The following is a 20,016-nucleotide window of genomic DNA, read 5'->3' as shown; positions in this document are numbered from 1 at the left end:
GTGCCCTTCGTCGCCTCTGTGCCCTGTAAAATGCCCCTCCCCCGCCCGGCACTTACCTTTACTGGAGTCAGACATCCACGCCCTCAACCCTCGATGTCTTCTCCCGCCCTCGATGACGCTTCAGCCAATCAGGTTACCGGTAGCCAGAACCGGCCAACCTGATTGGCTGAGACGCCTGTCAGTCTTATCAAAGGACTGCGTTCCGAGGATAAGCTTCCGGGGACCTGTACTCGGAAAGCCTATCAGCGCCGCTGGCTCTGATAGGCACTTCCGTACAGCCAACCAGCTGCCGTTATTCAGATAGTCGGCACTCTAGGTCCGGCATCTGAATAGACCGGCGGCAGCGGTGATAATAACATAGATTTGTGCAATGCATGAATGTATGTTATTAGACTCAGTGGCGGTGCGGAGCCAGAGGGGGCGGGGCTCCAGCGCCCTCTATAGACGAACCGCCACTGCTCATTTTACTGTTAAATGATTTATTGATGGAGTGCAATTTACACCCAGAATAGATTGATACAGAGTTACATAAAGTTACAAAGTTACATAAAGTTACATAAAGTTACATAAAGTTACATAGAAGGGGAGGATAAAAAAAGTCACCCATGGGTGTGATTATAGGTCAGTATTACATTGTATATCCCTGTATGTTTCGATCGTTCAGAGTCTTGACGATCTCTGTCCCATTTCGGTAGATTGTCTTGTCCCGAGCGGTGAATCGATCTGTACATTTCCCAAGCTATGATCGATGTGTCCTGTATGTCTATGCCCCCCCCATCCGCAGGGAAGACGGTACAAGGGATAAGGTTTAATGTTTCATCATCACGGCCAGGGGGGAACCATCACTAATTTTGGGGCCCCTTACCCAGCTTTAGGCAGGGCCCCCCTGAAGTAGAGTTCCGGGGGGGGGTGCTGACCAAAAAAAAAACAAGTGTAACCTCTTCTCTCCTGGCGCAAGATAATAAGCGGGATGGTGGGGGCACTGAGGACCATCAGGCCCCTTACAGGTGTAATGCAAAAAAAAGATGTGAGGGGGGCCAGCCGGGCCTGTAAGGGGCCCTGGGGACCATCGGGCCCCTTACAGGAGTAATGCCTGTACCCCCCTGATGGCGGCCCTGATCACGGCGTACTTTCTCGAAAGTTTTGCAGACATTTCCCTGGAGATACCTGTGGCCAAGAGAACTTAGAAATGATCAAGCATATAGACTAACCACTACATTACCAAAAGTATTGGGACGCCTGCCTTTACACGCACATGGGTCTATTATTCAGCTATATACGGGGGGGGGGGGGTTTCAGCAGGAACGTGGGGGAACGCAGCTCCGGCACCTCCAGCACTGAATGTATGTAATGGCAAGGGGTTCAGGGTCTATTGATGCTAGCTGCTGGGGGGATCTATTGTCACTGGAGGGGATCTATTTTTGTGGGGCAGGGGGTGTCTATTATTGCTAAGGAAGTCTATAGTTGCTGGTGGGGGATCTACTGTTGCTAGGGGGTGAATCTTATGTTGCTGGGGAGGGTCAGATGTTGCTGGAAAGGATCTATGAGGGTCATTTGTTGCTGGGAGGGATCTATGCGGGAGGGGGGTATTTTGTTGCGGGTGATCCATTGTTTCTGGGGGGGGTCTACTGGTGCAGGCTGCAGGGAGATCTGTTATTGCTGCTGGGGATTTTTTTGTTGCTGGGGGAGGGGGTATTTTGTTGCTAGTGGTCCATGGTTGCTGGAGGGATCTATGGTTGCTGGCTGCAAGAGATCTATTTTACTGCTTTCCTTGTTATCATTAACTAATTCCGTACAAATTACTTAGCACCACAATTGTTACTTGGTTCTGTATTCTCTAAGGCTGCATTCACACCTTCGCGTATTTACGCCCGACGCTCGTGCCGCTGGAGGGGTGATTTTACATTCTTGTCTATGGAGATGGTTCACATCTCACGCCGAACGCCGTACGCCTGAAAACAAGTCCCGGACCCTTTTTTCAGGCGGCTTTCGGCGTTCGGCATAGACAACAATGTGTTGTAAAAAAAAAAAAAAAAAGGTTAAAACGACCCGTTTTGTCGCGGCAAATCACGGTACAATACGCCGCGTTATAGTGTGAATGCAGCCTTAAAGAGGCAGCACTGGGTGGTGGGTACACAAAAATCACAATTGTAACAGTTTTATTATTATTATGTAAAATACAATGTCATTCGTTCCCTTCTGTGGGGGAACTCAGGGAGTGTCCTGCCGGCGCGGCGCGCTGCTGCTAATGTCATGTAGGCTGATATGAAACATCTTCGCATCCGCTGTCAGCGGCGGTACGAACAGCGATCTGCATCAGGAAGACGAATATCAGAGTGAAAATGGCGAACCTCCGGACCTGTATGTGATTGTTAAATGCCCAGCGGTCTGAAGCTCCGTGACCGCGGGACCCGATCGCCGCTGGAGTCCCGCGATCGGTCCCCGGAGCTGAAGAACGGGGAGAGGTGAGTGTAAACACAGCTTCCCCGTTCTTCACTGTGGCGCTGTCATCGATCGTGTGTTCCCTAATATAGGGAACCGCAATCAATGACATCACACCTACAGCCACACCCCCCTACAGTTAGAAACACAGATGAGGTCACACTTAACCCCTTCAGCGCCCCCTTGTGGTTAACTCCCAAACTGCAATTGTCAATTTCATAGTAATCGGTGCATTTTTAATGCATTTTTTGCTGTGAAAATGACAATGGTCCCAAAAATGTGTCAAAATTGTGTCCGCCATAATGTCGCAGTCACGAAAAAAATCGCTGATCGCCGCCATTAATAGTAAAAAAAATGTTTTTTTATAAAAATGCCATAAAGCTATCTCCTATTTTGTAAACGCTATAAATTGTGCGCAAACCAATCAATAAACGCTTATTGCGATTTTTTTTACCAAAAATAGGTAGAAGAATACGTATCGGCCTAAAGTGAGGAAAAAAAATGTTTTTTTTTATATATTTTGGGGGATATTTATTATAGAAAAAAGGAAAAAATATTGAATTTTTTTCAAAATGGTCGCTCTATTTTTATTTATACCACAAAAAATAAAAACCGCCAAGGTGATCAAATACCACCAAAAGAAAGCTCTATTTGTGGGGGAAAAAGGACGCCAATTTTGTTTGGGAGCCACGTCGCACGACCGCGCAATTGTCAGTTAAAGCGACGCAGTGCCGAATCGCAAAAAGAGGCCCGGTCCTTTAGCTGCATTTTGGTCCGTGTCTTAAGTGGTTAACAGACAATTGCGCGGTCATGCGACGTGGCTCCCAAACAAAATTGGCGTCCTTTTTTTCCCCACAAATAGAGATTTCTTTTTGTAGTATTTGATCACCTCTGCGGATTTTTCTGAACAAAAATAGAGCAACAATTTAGAAAAAAATTGCAATATTTTTCCCTTTTTGCCGTAATAAATATCCCCCAAAAAATCTAAAAAAAAAATGTTCCCCTCAGTTTAGGCCGATACGTATTCTTCTACATATTTTTGGTAAAAAAAAAAAAACGCAATAAGCGTATATTGATTGGTTTGCGCAAAAGTTATAGCGTCTACAAAATAGGGGATAGTTTTATGGCATTTTTATAAATTGTTTTTTTTTTTACTAGTAATGGCGGCGAACAGCGATTTTTATCGTGACTGCGACATTATGGCGGACACATCGGACACTTTTAACACCATTTTGGGACCATTGTAATTTATACAGCGAACAGTGCTATAAAAATGCACTGATTACTGTAAAAATTACACTGGCAGGGAAGGGTTTAACACTAGGGGGAGCTGAAGGGGTTAAGTGTGTCTTAGGGAGTGATTCTAACTGTGTGGGGGCGTGGCTTACTGTGACACGACACTGATCACTGCTCCCGATGAGAGGGAACAGAAGATCAGTGACAGTGTCAGGGGAAGGACGGGGAGATGTTGTGTTTACACTGGCCCGGATTCAGAGAGCAATTGCGCCTGTGTACCATAGTTACGCAGCGCAATTGCTGACTTGCTCCGGCGTTACGAATGCTCCTGATTCAGGAACATCGCTACGCCGACTGCAGCCTAAAATCTGCGTGGCATAAGGCTCTTATGCCACGCAGATTTTAGGCTGCATTCTTGCGATGACTGCTAGGGGGCGCTCCCGTTGTGCTCAGAGTATAGTATGCAAATTGCATACTAACACCGATTCACAATGTTGCGCGAGCCCTGCGTACGCAAGGTATGGAGTTTCCGTACGGCGTCTTTAGCGTAAGGCTGCCCCTTCTAATAGTAGGGGCAGCCAATACTAAAGGATACCCGCCGTTCCCGCGTCGCGAAATTTGAATTTCACGTCGTTTGCGTAAGTGATACGTGAATGGCGCTGGACGCCATTCACGTTCACTTGGAAGCAAATGACGTCCTTGCGACGTCATTTGCCGCAATGCGCGTCGGGAAAGTTTCCCGACGGCGCATGCGCTTTACGATCGGCGCGGGAACGCGCCTAATTTAAATGATTCCCGCCCCCTGCGGGATCATTTAAATTGCGCGCGCTTCCGCCGGGCAATTTTGACGGCGCGCCCTCGCAATTTACAGAGCTACTGCTCCGTGAATCGTGAATCTGGGCCACTGACATCACCCCCGTTCTTCAGCTTGCGATTGCGGGACACCGGCGGACATGAAGTCCGCAGGTCCCATGGGCACGGGCACGGAGCTTGTGACAGGGTCACGAGCACGCTGATCATTTCTTAGGGAACAGGACAGACTGAGCAAAGGGACAATCAGAGTCCCCACCGCGTCTGGAGTAGTTACTCGTCTTTCCCCCGAACACGGCCATGCAATGTATGTCCCAGCCTGCCCATCTCACCCGTAACCGGCGCGTCACAGGGGTTGTCACCCGGGTTTTATATCTTTTGACCTAATTTGGGTAGAGCGTCTGATGGGAACCGTACAGCGAATTAATCTGAATCATGATGATGACCTCTGGCAGGAGACACACAGCCAGATATTAATAGCTGAGTGACATGGACTTAGCATTGCAGGCTGTATGGGGGAAATGTGCTGCAGCGCTACTGCCACCTTGTGGGGAAATAGATGTTTGCAGCTCATTATGTTTTGGAAATTGTTCCTTACCCAGCCGGTTCTCACACCTTTACATTGTCATATGGAGGAGAGAGAAATGTGAACATTACTGTCATAGGTGTGAGCAGCCTATTGCAAATATTTTTTTTTATACATTTTTTTTTTTTATTAAAAAATAAATAAAAAAAAGGGGGGGGTTTCCATCCGGGGCCCTGGGGGACTTCGGGCCCCTGGGGACCTCCGGACCTCTAAAAAAAAAAAGAAAAAATGGCCCTTTAATAAAAAATAAAATAAAGATATATATTAAAAACATTTTTTTTTTTTATAAAAAATAAATAAAAAAAGGGGAGTTGCAATATGGGGCCCTGGGGACCTCCGGACCCTTTTTTTTTTAAAGGGGGTTGCCATCCGGGCCCCTGGGGATCCCAGGGCCCCTTACAGGTGTACTGCCTGTACCCCCCTGATGGCGGCCCTGTATATATATATATATATATATATATATATGTATACAGGAATTTTGGGGCCCCTTACACAGCTTCAGGCATGGGCCCCCTGGAGCAGGGGGGTGCTGCCGGGGGGGTTGTCATCCGGGGACCTCCGGACCTCTAAAAAAAAAAATTGTCCCTTCAATAAAAAATAAAATAAAAATATATTAAAAAAAATATATATTTTTTATTTAAAAAAAAAAGAAAAAAAAAGGGGGGGGGTTGCCATCTGGGGTCCTGGGGACCTCCGGACCCCTTTAAAAAAAAAAAAAGAGGGTTACCATCCGGGCCCCTTACAGGTGTACTGCCTGTACCCCCCTGATGGCGGCCCTGTATGTATATAGCAGGAGGGAAATGGACAGGGTCAGCAGAGCAGCGGACGATTTCAGTAGGGCAGAGGTCGGTGTCAGTAGTTTATTTGTTGCTATTACTTTTGTACAATTTTATTATTTTTTACAAACTTTTTTTATTTTATTTTTACAATAATTTTTTATTATGCTTTTTACAACTTTTTTTTTAGGAACACCATTGGGGGGGGGGGGGCGCTTTGATGAAATATCAGGGATCTTCCTGATGTAGAGCCCTAATGTCTCACTTTTTTTTTTATTGTTTATTTAACCCCTTCAGCCTCGGATCATTTTGCTGGTCGATGATCGGGCCACTTTTTGCGATTCGGCACTGCGTCGCTTTAACTGACAATTGCGCGGTCGTGCCACGCGGCTCCCAAACAAAATTGGCGTCCTTTTTCCCCCACAAATAGAGCTTTCTTTTGGTGGTATTTGATCGCCTCTGGGGTTTTTATTTTTTGCGCTATAAACAAAAATAGAGCGACAATTTTGAAAAAAAAATTGTTTTACTTTTTGCTATAATAAATATCCCCCAAAAATATATAAAAAAAACGTTATTTTCCTCAGTTTAGGCCGATACGTATTCTTCTGAAATATCAGGAAGATCCCTGATATTTCATCAAAGCCCCCCCCCCCCCCCCAATGGTGTTCCTAAAAATAAAAAATAAAAAAGTTGTAAAAAGCATAATAAAAAATTAGTGTTAAAAAAAAAAGTTTGTAAAAAATAATAAAATTGTACAAAAGTAATAAGCATTTATTGATTGGTTTGCGCAAAAGTTATAGCGTCTACAAAATAGGGGGTAGTTTTATGGCATTTTTATTAATATTTTTTTTTTCTTACTAGTAATGGCGGCGATCAGTGATTTTTATCGGTACTGCGACATTATGGCGGACACTTTGGACACTTTTTTGGGGCATTGGCATTTTCATAGCGATCAGTGCTATAAAAATGCATTGATTACTGTAAAAATGTCACTGGCAGTGAAGGGGTTAACACTAGGGGGCAAGGAAGGGGTTAATTATGTTCCCTGGGTGTGTTCTAACTGAAGGGGGGGTTGACGGATTAAAGGACAATTGTACAGAGGTAGAGTTGCCCTTTAAACTCGCCAAATCCACCTCAACCCAACATTTGCTTCCCCCCCATTGACTCCACCGCGTCTCACCAAACTGGGGAAAGGAAATCCTCTGATCCCGGGAGTCTCTGAACTCTGTATCACCCGTCCTTTATATAAAAGCCGGGAGAGGGGGGCCGAGGTCGGGGGCTGGTGGCCCTTGTGTGTTCCGTAATGTGTACCGAGCGCTCTTCCAAACCCCCGACCTGGAGGCTTCCCAAAGCCACTATAAACACGGCTCTTCAATCTTCTCTCCGGGGCCACGTGGACGCTCCTTCTTGTTCTGACAGGTCTCTCTATACAAAGACAGAAAGAGATCTGAAAGCAAATATTTCCCCCCCGGGATCCAGTGAAAGCATTGAAGGCTTTTCTCCTTTGTGAGCCGCGTGTCGCAACACGTCTCCCTCTGCGCCGCAAATTTCTAAAGAACCCGGGATATGAGCGCCGCCACCCCCCCCCCCTGTGTACATCGGCTTGTATTTCCTCTCTGCCCGCAGCACGTGAGGCGACCCTGGCAGAGGCCCTAGTGAACAAAATGGGATGTAAACATCTCTTGTAACAGCAAAAGGCTTGTGACAGGCAGGGCCGTCTTTAACCACTTAAGGACCGGACCAATATGCTGCTAAATGACCCAAGGGGTTTTTACAATTCGGCACTGCGTCGCTTTAACAGACAATTGCGCGGTCGTGCGACGGGGCTGCCAAATAAAATTGGCGTCCTTTTTTCCCCACAAATAGAGCTTTCTTTTGGTGGTATTTGATCACCTCTGCGGTTTTTATTTTTTGCGCTATAAACAAAAAAAGAGCGACAATTTTGAAAAAAATTCAATATTTTTAACTTTTTTCTATAATAAATATCCCCCAAAAATATATAAAAACATATTTTTTTCCTCAGTTTAGGCCGATACGTATTCTTCTACATATTTTTGGTAAAAAAAATCGCAATAAGCGTTTATAGGTTGGTTTGCGGAAAATTTATAGCGTTTACACAATAGGGGATAGTTTTATTGCATTTTTATAAAAAAAATTTTTTTTTACTACTAATGGCGGCAATCAGCGATTTTTTTCGTGACTGCGACATTATGGCGGACACTTTGGACAATTTTGACACATTTTTGGGACCATTGTCATTTTCACAGCAAAAAATGCATTTAAATTGCATTGTTTATTGTGAAAATGACAGTTGCAGTTTGGGAGTTAACCACAGGGGGCGCTGTAGGATTTAGTGTTCACCTAGTGTGTGTTTACAACTGTAGGGGGGTGTGGCTGTAGGACTGACGTCATCGATCGTGTCTCCCTATAAAGGGATCACTCGATCGATGCGCCGCCACAGTGAAGCGCGGGGAAGCCGTGTTTACATACGGCTCTCCCCGTTCTTCAGCTCCGGGGAGCGATCGCGACGGAGCGGCTATAAACGAATAGCCGCGCCGTCGCCCCGGATCGCTCCCCGCGGGAATCCGACCGCCGCATGTAGCAGGGGGGGTCCCGATCGGACCCCCGACCCACGTCTAGGCAGGGACGTACAGGTACGCCAATGTGCCTGTACGTGCCATTCTGCCGACGTACATATACATGCGGCGGTCTGGAAGTGGTTAAGGCGGGGAAAAGGGGGCCCTGTCATTGTTGTGGGGCCCAAAGCAGCTGCCTCATACTTGCCAACTACCCCAGTTTAAATTTCCTTGCCCCTTGAAGTTTTAGTCCTGTGCTGTGTCCTGATATCTCAGTGTGAAGTGCTGCTACTAATGCCCTATTGTTGTGTACAGATGACTCACCTGCAGACCCTGGGCCAGATTCAGAAAGAATCGCGTAAGTTTGGGCCGGCGTAGCGTATCTCATATACACTATGCCGCCGTAACTTAGAGAGGCAGGTACCGTATTCAGAAACAACTTGCGTCCTAATTTACGGCGGCGTAGCGTATATGGGCCGCTTAATTCAAAGTAGGTTGGCGGGTTTTATTAAAATGAACCGTGACCCCATGCAAATGAGGGGCCGAACGAACGGCGCATGCGCCGTCCGTAGACGCATCCCAGTGCGCATGCGCAGAATCACGTCGCAAATAATCAATGTTTTCGACGTGAACGTAAACCACGCCCAGCCCCATTCACGTACGCATTACGCAAAAGACGTAAACCACGTAAAATTCGACGCTGTTCCGACGTCCATACTTAACATTGGCTGCGCCTCATATAGCAGGGGTAACTTTACGCCGGTCATACGCCTTACGTAAACGACGTATATTGATACGCCGGGCGCGAGTACGTTCGTGAATCGGCGTATCTTACTCAATTGCATATTTTTAATGGGAACGCCGAATGCGTCCGGCGTAACTATGCGCCCACTATACGCCGGCGTAGGCAAGTTACGTCGGGACGGCTGAAGCCATGTTTTCAGGCGTATTTCTCTTTGTGAATCGGCGTAAAGATGCGACGGCGCACATTTTAAATTACGGCGGCGTATCTGGAGATATACGCCGCCGTAACTCGTTTCTGAATCTGGGCTCCTGTGTTTACATATGTAAATATGGTCGTCATTCATATGTAAATAGCCGAGGCCGGTGGCATTCATATGTAAATAAAGGGGCGGCATTCATATGTATATTATGCCCCTCTGCAGTGAAGAGATGATGTGCTGTAACCTCTAGCAACCAATCAGTGAGCAGTATTACTGTACAGTAACCTCTAGCAACCAATCAACAAGAAGAAATCATGTGCCGTAACCTCTAGCAACTAATCAGTGAGCCGTAATGTGTGCTGTAACCTCTAGCAACCAGTCAGTAAGTGGTAATGATATGCTGTAACCTCTGGCAACCAATCGCAATCACTGCCTGATCTGATGCAGTAAACTGATTTAAAGTCTAGCTGCTATTTATTGTATGTCTCAGAGCAGGTGGAGAGCAAAATTGCATGGGGGGATCCCAAGAAAATGTTTGCCCAGGGTCCAATCAACATTAAAGACGGCCCTGGTGACAGAGATGGAGAGATCTGGGGTCTATTGAACCCTAGACCTCTCCTCTGCCGTAAATACATCTGATCCCACGAAGATCGCTGTGTTCAGACACTTTGCCCCTTTTAAAAATGGCGCTGTTTACATCCAGGAAACAGGAAGTGATCACACTTCCTGTTTCCTGTACCACAGAGGTCATCGGGGACCTTCTGGTCCTCCATGATCTCTATGGTAGGCCAGCTGAATCAACCCAGATGGCCTGTAAAAGCAAGCCAGTGGCTAATTAGCCGCTAGGATGGCTTTCACAAAAAATCCAGCCGCCGGCTTAAACCACTTGGCGCCTGCGTTATAGCCGAAAGACTATGTGGTTGTGGTTGTTTGTTGTTGTTGTTTGTTGCTGTTGGTTGTTGTTGTGGTTGTTGTTTGTTGTTGGATGGAGCTTTGAGTCTGACCCTCTTTGCCGTTCTCAGTAGGCATTGATTCTGATCATCTTTCATTTTCTCCTCCAGACAGGACCAAGCCGTTCATGGGAAGAGGATCCCTCTGTGTGACATCCCCGCCCTGGAGCTTTAAGGTGAGTCTTCTATATGATACAATCCCAAAGTTATAGAACTATATCAGAAGATACAGAGACACAGGAGTCGCATCGAGTGACTCCTACAGGACCACCATGTATTTATAATTAGATCAGATAAGACTCTGATCTACGTAAATTGCGTGGGAGTTCATAAATGATCTAACAGGACGCTTTAGAGTCGCCTTTCTCAACCTTTTTATGCCAGTGGAACCCTTTACATAATTTTCAGGTCACAGGAACTCCTCTTAAAATTAATTCTTTGGTGATCAGTGGGAAGAATATCCCTTACATTGGTGATCAGTGGGAAGAATGTCCCTTACATTGGTGATCAGTGAGAAGAATGTTCCTTACATTGGTGATCAGTGGGAAGAATGTCCCTTACATTGGTGATCAGTGGGAAGAATGTCCCTTACATTGGTGATCAGTGAGAAGAATGTTCCTTACATTGGTGATCAGTGGGAAGAATGTCCCTTACATTGGTGATCAGTGGGAAGAATGTTCCTTACATTGGTGATCAGTGGGAAGAATGTCCCTTACATTGGTGATCAGTGAGAAGAATGCTCCTTACATTGGTGATCAGTGGGAAGAATGTCCCTTACATTGGTGATCAGTGAGAAGAATGTCCCTTACATTGGTGATCAGTGAGAAGAATGTCCCTTACATTGGTGATCAGTGAGAAGAATGTCCCTTACATTGGTGATCAGTGAGAAGAATGTTCCTTACATTGGTGATCAGTGAGAAGAATGTCCCTTACATTGGTGATCAGTGAGAAGAATGTCCCTTACATTGGTGATCAGTGAGAAGAATGTCCCTTACATTGGTGATCAGTGAGAAGAATGTTCCTTACATTGGTGATCAGTGGGAAGAATGTTCCTTACATTGCTGATCAGTGAGAAGAATGTCCCTTACATTGGTGATCAGTGAGAAGAATGTCCCTTACATTGGTGATCAGTGAGAAGAATGTTCCTTACATTGGTGATCAGTGGGAAGAATGTCCCTTACATTGGTGATCAGTGAGAAGAATGTCCCTTACATTGGTGATCAGTGAGAAGAATGTCCCTTACATTGGTGATCAGTGAGAAGAATGTCCCTTACATTGGTGATCAGTGGGAAGAATGTCCCTTACATTGGTGATCAGTGGGAAGAATGTCCCTTACATTGGTGATCAGTGGGAAGAATGTCCCTTACATTGGTGATCAGTGAGAAGAATTTTCCTTACATTGGTGATCAGTGAGAAGAATGTCCCTTACATTGGTGATCAGTGAGAAGAATGTCCCTTACATTGGTGATCAGTGAGAAGAATGTCCCTTACATTGGTGATCAGTGAGAAGAATGTCCCTTACATTGGTGATCAGTGGGAAGAATGTCCCTTACATTGGTGATCAGTGAGAAGAATGTCCCTTACATTGGTGATCAGTGGGAAGAATGTCCCTTACATTGGTGATCAGTGAGAAGAATGTCCCTTACATTGGTGATCAGTGGGAAGAATGTCCCTTACATTGGTGATCAGTGGGAAGAATGTCCCTTACATTGGTGATCAGTGGGAAGAATGTCCCTTACATTGGTGATCAGTGGGAAGAATGTCCCTTACATTGGTGATCAGTGAGAAGAATGTCCCTTACATTGGTGATCAGTGAGAAGAATGTTCCTTACATTGGTGATCAGTGGGAAGAATGTTCCTTACATTGGTGATCAGTGGGAAGAATGTCCCTTACATTGGTGATCAGTGAAAAGAATGTCCCTTACATTGGTGATCAGTGGGAAGAATGTCCCTTACATTGGTGATCAGTGGGAAGAATGTCCCTTACATTGGTGATCAGTGAGAAGAATGTCCCTTACATTGGTGATCAGTGAGAAGAATGTCCCTTACATTGGTGATCAGTGAGAAGAATGTCCCTTACATTGGTGATCAGTGAGAAGAATGTCCCTTACATTGGTGATCAGTGGGAAGAATGTTCCTTACATTGGTGATCAGTGGGATAAATGTCCCTTACATTGGTGATCAGTGAGAAGAATGTCCCTTACATTGGTGATCAGTGAGAAGAATGTCCCTTACATTGGTGATCAGTGAGAAGAATGTTCCTTACATTGGTGATCAGTGGGAAGAATGTCCCTCACATTGGTGATCAGTGGGAAGAATGTCCCTTACATTGGTGATCAGTGGGAAGAATGTCCCTTACATTGGTGATCAGTGAGAAGAATGTTCCTTACATTGGTGATCAGTGGGAAGAATGTCCCTCACATTGGTGATCAGTGGGAAGAATGTCCCTCACATTGGTGATCAGTGGGAAGAATGTCCCTTACATTGGTGATCAGTGGGAAGAATGTTCCTTACATTGGTGATCAGTGAGAAGAATGTCCCTTACATTGGTGATCAGTGGGAAGAATGTCCCTTACATTGGTGATCAGTGAGAAGAATGTCCCTTACATTGGTGATCAGTGAGAAGAATGTTCCTTACATTGGTGATCAGTGGGAAGAATGTTCCTTACATTGGTGATCAGTGGGAAGAATGTCCCTTACATTGGTGATCAGTGGGAAGAATGTTCCTTACATTGGTGATCAGTGGGAAGAATGTCCCTTACATTGGTGATCAGTGAGAAGAATGTCCCTTACATTGGTGATCAGTGAGAAGAATGTCCCTTACATTGGTGATCAGTGAGAAGAATGATCCTTACATTGGTGATCAGTGAGAAGAATGTCCCTTACATTGGTGATCAGTGGGAAGAATGTCCCTTACATTGGTGATCAGTGGGAAGAATGTCCCTTACATTGGTGATCAGTGAGAAGAATGTCCCTTACATTTGTGATCAGTGAGAAGAATGTCCCTTACATTGGTGATCAGTGAGAAGAATGTCCCTTACATTGGTGATCAGTGGGAAGAATGTCCCTTACATTGGTGATCAGTGGGAAGAATGTCCCTTACATTGGTGATCAGTGGGAAGAATGTCCCTTACATTGGTGATCAGTGGGAAGAATGTCCCTTACATTGGTGATCAGTGGGAAGAATGTCCCTTACATTGGTGATCAGTGAGAAGAATGTCCCTTACATTGGTGATCAGTGGGAAGAATGTCCCTTACATTGGTGATCAGTGGGAAGAATGTCCCTTACATTGGTGATCAGTGGGAAGAATGTCCCTTACATTGGTGATCAGTGAGAAGAATGTTCCTTACATTGGTGATCAGTGGGAAGAATGTCCCTTACATTGGTGATCAGTGGGAAGAATGTCCCTTACATTGGTGATCAGTGGGAAGAATGTCCCTTACATTGGTGATCAGTGGGAAGAATGTCCCTTACATTGGTGATCAGTGGGAAGAATGTCCCTTACATTGGTGATCAGTGGGAAGAATGTCCCTTACATTGGTGATCAGTGGGAAGAATGTCCCTTACATTGGTGATCAGTGAGAAGAATGTCCCTTACATTGGTGATCAGTGAGAAGAATGTTCCTTACATTGGTGATCAGTGGGAAGAATGTTCCTTACATTGGTGATCAGTGGGAAGAATGTCCCTTACATTGGTGATCAGTGAAAAGAATGTCCCTTACATTGGTGATCAGTGGGAAGAATGTCCCTTACATTGGTGATCAGTGGGAAGAATGTCCCTTACATTGGTGATCAGTGGGAAGAATGTCCCTTACATTGGTGATCAGTGAGAAGAATGTCCCTTACATTGGTGATCAGTGGGAAGAATGTCCCTTACATTGGTGATCAGTGAGAAGAATGTCCCTTACATTGGTGATCAGTGGGAAGAATGTCCCTTACATTGGTGATCAGTGGGAAGAATGTCCCTTACATTGGTGATCAGTGGGAAGAATGTCCCTTACATTGGTGATCAGTGGGAAGAATGTCCCTTACATTGGTGATCAGTGGGAAGAATGTCCCTTACATTGGTGATCAGTGAGAAGAATGTCCCTTACATTGGTGATCAGTGAGAAGAATGTCCCTTACATTGGTGATCAGTGAGAAGAATGTTCCTTACATTGGTGATCAGTGGGAAGAATGTCCCTTACATTGGTGATCAGTGAGAAGAATGTCCCTTACATTTGTGATCAGTGAGAAGAATGTCCCTTACATTGGTGATCAGTGAGAAGAATGTCCCTTACATTGGTGATCAGTGGGAAGAATGTCCCTTACATTGGTGATCAGTGGGAAGAATGTCCCTTACATTGGTGATCAGTGGGAAGAATGTCCCTTACATTGGTGATCAGTGGGAAGAATGTCCCTTACATTGGTGATCAGTGGGAAGAATGTCCCTTACATTGGTGATCAGTGAGAAGAATGTCCCTTACATTGGTGATCAGTGGGAAGAATGTCCCTTACATTGGTGATCAGTGGGAAGAATGTCCCTTACATTGGTGATCAGTGGGAAGAATGTCCCTTACATTGGTGATCAGTGGGAAGAATGTCCCTTACATTGGTGATCAGTGAGAAGAATGTCCCTTACATTGGTGATCAGTGAGAAGAATGTTCCTTACATTGGTGATCAGTGGGAAGAATGTCCCTTACATTGGTGATCAGTGAGAAGAATGTCCCTTACATTGGTGATCAGTGGGAAGAATGTTCCTTACATTGGCTTGGGGGGGGGGGGGGGGGGGGGGGGGGGATCCTGTAGCACAGAAAGTTTTTTTTACCTTAATGCATAGAACGCAGTAAGGTAAAAAACCTTGAGGCTTTAGAACCAAGAGATCCCCATTAGCCTCTATTTTGTTGCACATATGATGAGAGACCACCATTGGGCACCAGGTTTTGTTCCACATGTGATGATATTCCCCACGTTGGGCACCATTTTGTTGCACAAGCAAAGAAAGGCCCCCATTGGGCGGCATTTTTTGCACATGTGATGAGAGGCCCCACGTTGGGCACCAAGTTTTGTTGCATATATAAAGGATCAACTTCCCAGTGCAATACTCATCACTCTGAGGAAACAGAGGTGTAACTGATAGGAAGTTCCCACCAGAAACACTTAATAAGTTCCACCTTCCACTTACAGTGCAAAAGTTGATTTGGGCAACGTATCCTCTCTCTAAAGACATCCTTCAAAATCCAGGGTCTGGGAGGACTTCATTTGGGGGGGGGGGTCTGTTTTTACTTTACGTCTGTGCAGTGTTGAGTGCTGACTGTTGTCTCCCTTTGTCCACCAGGTAACACTCTGGACTCTACTAGTGTCACTGCTGCTACTGTCATTCATGGCTGCTACCGTGTCCTCAACTCCAATCATGGAAGGTCGGCCCAATGCAGAAAACGACAGCCTAGCAGTGCCTGACCCCAGGAACACTGAATTTGAGGTGGAGGAGAACATAGATGTGTCCATCAGGTCAACCTGGACATCTACTTATGGTGAGTGGGAGAGATGTTTTTTAAATATATTCTATATGGGAAATATATATGGAGTTACTGGGGTGCACTGGAGTCACTAGATGACACAAGATGCTCAGGGGAATCACAAGGCACACTAGAAGACACGGGGTCCCAAATCTGGAACAGAGGGCCAAGGAGGCATTTAGACCCTAGATGACACAAGATGCTTTGGAGGGCACTTGGAGTTATTGGGGCGCACTGGTGTAAAGGGGCTTACATAGCACCCTAGAAGACATCGGGTCTCGAATCTGGTACAGAGGGCCAAGGAGTCCAAGAAATGCAGGTAAGGTCTTCAGCAGGGGGGCTCAGCTGAAGCGGGGCAACACATTGTTTGAATGCCAAGCCATGCGTCACATTGAAAATTAAAGTGCCCCCCAAATCATCCTGTGTATTCTAAGGTCTTCATGCCTCCTTGGCCCTCTGTTCCAGATTCGGGACCTTGTGTCTTCTAGTGTGCCCTGTGATTCCAGTGCACCCCTGAGCATCTTGTGTCACCATTGAGGAAAGTTGTCTCCTGATTGGCGGTATCTCCAATCACAAGGCCTGTCTCCTGGTTGGTTGAGGTGCCGCTGTTCTGGGTAATACTTGAAAGTGCCAAAGGCCTCGTGCTGGAGAGGAAAAATGGTGCCGGATCCCTGGAGAGGTAAGTGTGACATAAAACATGGGAAATTAATGGAGTAATATAATGAATACTATCTGTCAGGAATCAGCAGCAGGGATGGCCAGATCTGCGTGGCTACACTTGGGAAACGGGGACTAGACTATGTGATTTAAGGGAGATTTAAATGAGGCACTTATAAGGGAGGACCTAAATACCCTCCCAGCAGCCAGCATCAGGTGGAAACTGATTACTGGGATCTGCTGGGAGACACCCGCTGGTGGACACTGGAACTGCAACCTTCTGCTCTGGGAAGCACAGTGCCCCCAGCAGGTGATCCAGGTCCTGACACTTTTATTACATATATTTCACCTGTACAGGCACCAGAATACAAGATTTTTAACTATAAAAAATTATGTATGACAATCATTAAACTTCTTTCTATTTCTCTTTAAGAAAATACAACCCTGGAAGCGCCCAGCGATGACGAGTTTCCAGACGTCTTGTTTCGCTCAGAGCGTTCCCCAGAAGCCTCGGCGAAGCCGAAAAAGAACAAGAAACCCGGAAACCGCGGAAAAGACAAGAACAACGACGGGGAAAAAGGTTGCAGCAGGCAGAGCCTGAGGGTGCGCGTGCGGGACTTGGGCCTGGGCTTTAACTCTGACGAATGGATTACGTTCTTCTACTGCAGCGGTTCGTGCCAGCAGCAGCGCAACAATTACGATCTCACGCTGACCTCGTTGCTCAAACACAAGCTGATCGCCCACGGCGCCCACGGACGGGTCAGCAACCACCCCTGCTGCCGCCCCACCAGCTACGAGAAAGTGGCATTCATGGACGTCGAACACAACTGGCAGGTTGTGCCGAAGCTGTCGGCGGCCAATTGCAGCTGCGTACGCTGAGGTCGGCTCTCTAGGGGGGGGCTGGAGAGAGAAGCGATAGGAATACCTCGGAGCTCCTGGCACGGACCAAGAAGCGTAAAAAAAAAAAAAAAGGCACAAGAGGTCGCGCGGCCTGGTAACCCGAGGGGAGACGTGGCCGGTTGTGTGTGGCATTTCACCGAACAAGGAAAGGAAAAAAAAAAAACATGAATTAAACAAAGCAGAGAAGGTCAGTGGTCTTCCCGGCCTCCACCTCACTGGTCTCCAGTTTGCAGTGTCGGTTGGGAGCCGGTTGCTGGCCTTAACGTCGCAGGCCATCGGCAAGTCTTCCGGAGGTGGAACATTGTGTAGCGCCGCCGCTGCTGCTGCTATGTCGAAAGACTTTTATTTCTTTTTTTTGTTTTTTTTTAACCATCACGGCATTAATGCAACGAGACGTTCCTTCAAGAGGAAGGCCAGAGTTACCATTGACTGAACGGCTCATATTGCCGCGCGGGGGGATTACCTCCCGAGAAAGACCAAAAACAGGACTCCAGCGAGTGTTTCAAATACATATCGAAATCTAAGACTGGACTACATTGTTACAATATGAGGGCAAACACGCAGAAAACCCTGTCACCCTGTCACCCTGACTACTGTAAAATGGCAGACGCGGCCCCAAACATGGCGGTTTTGTTATTATAAGCGACGCCGGATGGTGATAACGGCTGAGGAAAGTTCTGAGACTTTGCCTTGCTCTCCAAGACAGTCACACGGGGCTGGGACAAGGGGTGGGCAGAAGGGAGAAGCTGCCCTGGGCACAGCAGAGCAAGGAGGGCAGAGAATGGACACATGATAGTAAACCGTAGTGCCGGGACAAGGCCATCCAGGGCAAAAAATGCCAACTGTGCCCCCCATGCCGATCATGATGTCCAAGCTTTAGGGGAGCCTACACCCAGCAGTCACTCGCTTTTCAAAATCACTAGCACTACTCCTATCAGCCTTGCAACACAAGGAAGGCGCCTCCATCCCTTCAGTAAACCATTGCGCCCACGGCAGCCGTCCCTCCTGCCCCCCCCCCCACTCCCTGGTAAACCCCTGCTATGGCATGCATTAACAGTGGTGGGGGGGTTATAGTTCCACATGCTTGCCCTAGGTGCTAGACGACCCTGTCCCGGTACTGCAGTCACATATTGAAGAATTCTACCGGGGTGAGGGGGGCAAAGAAAGAGGGTGTCCCTGATTTATGCCTTACCAAGTGCAAGACGTATGCAGAGGTCCAATCGCTTTTACTTACTGTGTTTACATGGCTTTGAAGGCTTCTTAAAGCTGAACTCCGGGCTAAATACGCAAAGAAAGTGCATATGTGGAAGGATTTGTATTTCTGTCCATCCAGTCCTGAGATTTACACAGCTCTGCCACATAGGACAGCCCTATCTGGCAGGACAGGAGACCTGATTTTTTATCTGCAGGGTTTGATCCTCCCCCAGCCTGTGATTGGCAGCGATAGGAGAAGCAGAAGATTGATGAGGTCATCCCTCTGCTCTCTTCCTTGTTAACCCATTGGGCACAACTGATTGGCTCCTTTTGCTGCCACTCCCAGTCCGAGCTCTGCTGTACACGGGCCGATGCCAGGTCCCAAAAATGCCTTTAATGATGTTGTCATGATTCCAAAGTCTGTGTCTATTGTGCCCGGAGTTCGGCTTTAACCTTAGCCGTTACATTTCCAGTATCTTGATTCGAACGGCTGATCTCCCATAATGCCCAGCAACCTCCCGTGGTTATTCGTCCGGTGAATCTGCGCGTACAGTACATTCATTCTGTGTGAATTGGGCAACAACAAATGTCCTTTAGGCTATTTATTTTCTAAACGAATGTTCTTTTAGTATGACCAGTAGTAAAAATACTGCATTATGGCCACCAGGTGGAGCCGAAGAGCATAAGAAATCTTTGTAGGAAGAGATACAATGTATAAATTCCAGAGAACGCTGAAGGGAATTTGTGAATAGATACAACCAATAGCAATAAAAAAACAACAACAAAACAGATCCCTAAGAGTAGCAAATATTCTCTAAACAGATGGAAGCAAAGCAAACCCAATAACGTCAACTATTCAAAGATCAAGTAGTAGCGATTAATCTCACATATTGTACACTACAAATGTGCGCCAAGGTTGGCCTGGAGATTCTGGCGAAGCCATAAAACATTTATAGTCAGCCCTTTACGCCAAACTTTCTGTGTGGTCCTATTCATGGGAGATAGAGGGGCAGTTACTACTGCTTACTACTACAGTGCTGAGTGGTGTTTAAGGGTCAGCTCTTGTCTTGAATAGGGAGAGAGTGGTGGCTGTCTGAAGGTTAGTTAATGGCTCAGATAGGGACTGAGTGATGGTGGTCAAGGGTTGGCTCTTGGCTCGCATAGGGACTGAGTGATGGTCAAGGGTTGGCTCTTGGCTCGCATAGGGACTGAGTGGTGATTGAAAGTCAGGTCTTGGCTCACATAGGGACTGAATGGTTGTCAAAGGTCGGCTCTTGGCTCCCATAGGAACTAAGTGGTGGCTGAAGGTCAGCTCTTGGCTCACATAGGGGCTGAGTAGTAGTTGAGGGTTGGCGCTTTGCTTGAATAGAGACTGAATGGTGATTGAAGGTCGGCTCTCTGATCACATAGGGACTGAGTGGGGGTTGAGGGTTGGCTCTTTGATC

General features: G+C 46.3%; 1 protein-coding gene across 1 annotated transcript in view; it reads left to right on the top strand.

The window, feature by feature from the left end:
* The window catches only part of ARTN (artemin), a 73,372-nt gene extending 54,019 nt beyond the window's left edge, over positions 1-19,353 (top strand). Inside the window, exons 3-5 of the mRNA XM_040360917.1 lie at positions 10,432-10,496; positions 15,640-15,835; positions 16,911-19,353. Coding sequence (XP_040216851.1) covers positions 10,432-10,496; positions 15,640-15,835; positions 16,911-17,356 — 707 coding nt within the window. The 3' untranslated portion in view covers positions 17,357-19,353. The remainder of the gene's footprint in view (positions 1-10,431; positions 10,497-15,639; positions 15,836-16,910) is intronic.
* Positions 19,354-20,016: the final 663 nt, after the last annotated feature.

The sequence above is a fragment of the Rana temporaria genome, chromosome 7, assembly GCF_905171775.1.
Source record: "Rana temporaria chromosome 7, aRanTem1.1, whole genome shotgun sequence".
Lineage (NCBI taxonomy): Eukaryota > Metazoa > Chordata > Amphibia > Anura > Ranidae > Rana > Rana temporaria.
Note: the sequence above shows the minus strand (reverse complement) of the source record. Positions and strands in the feature narration are given on the sequence as shown.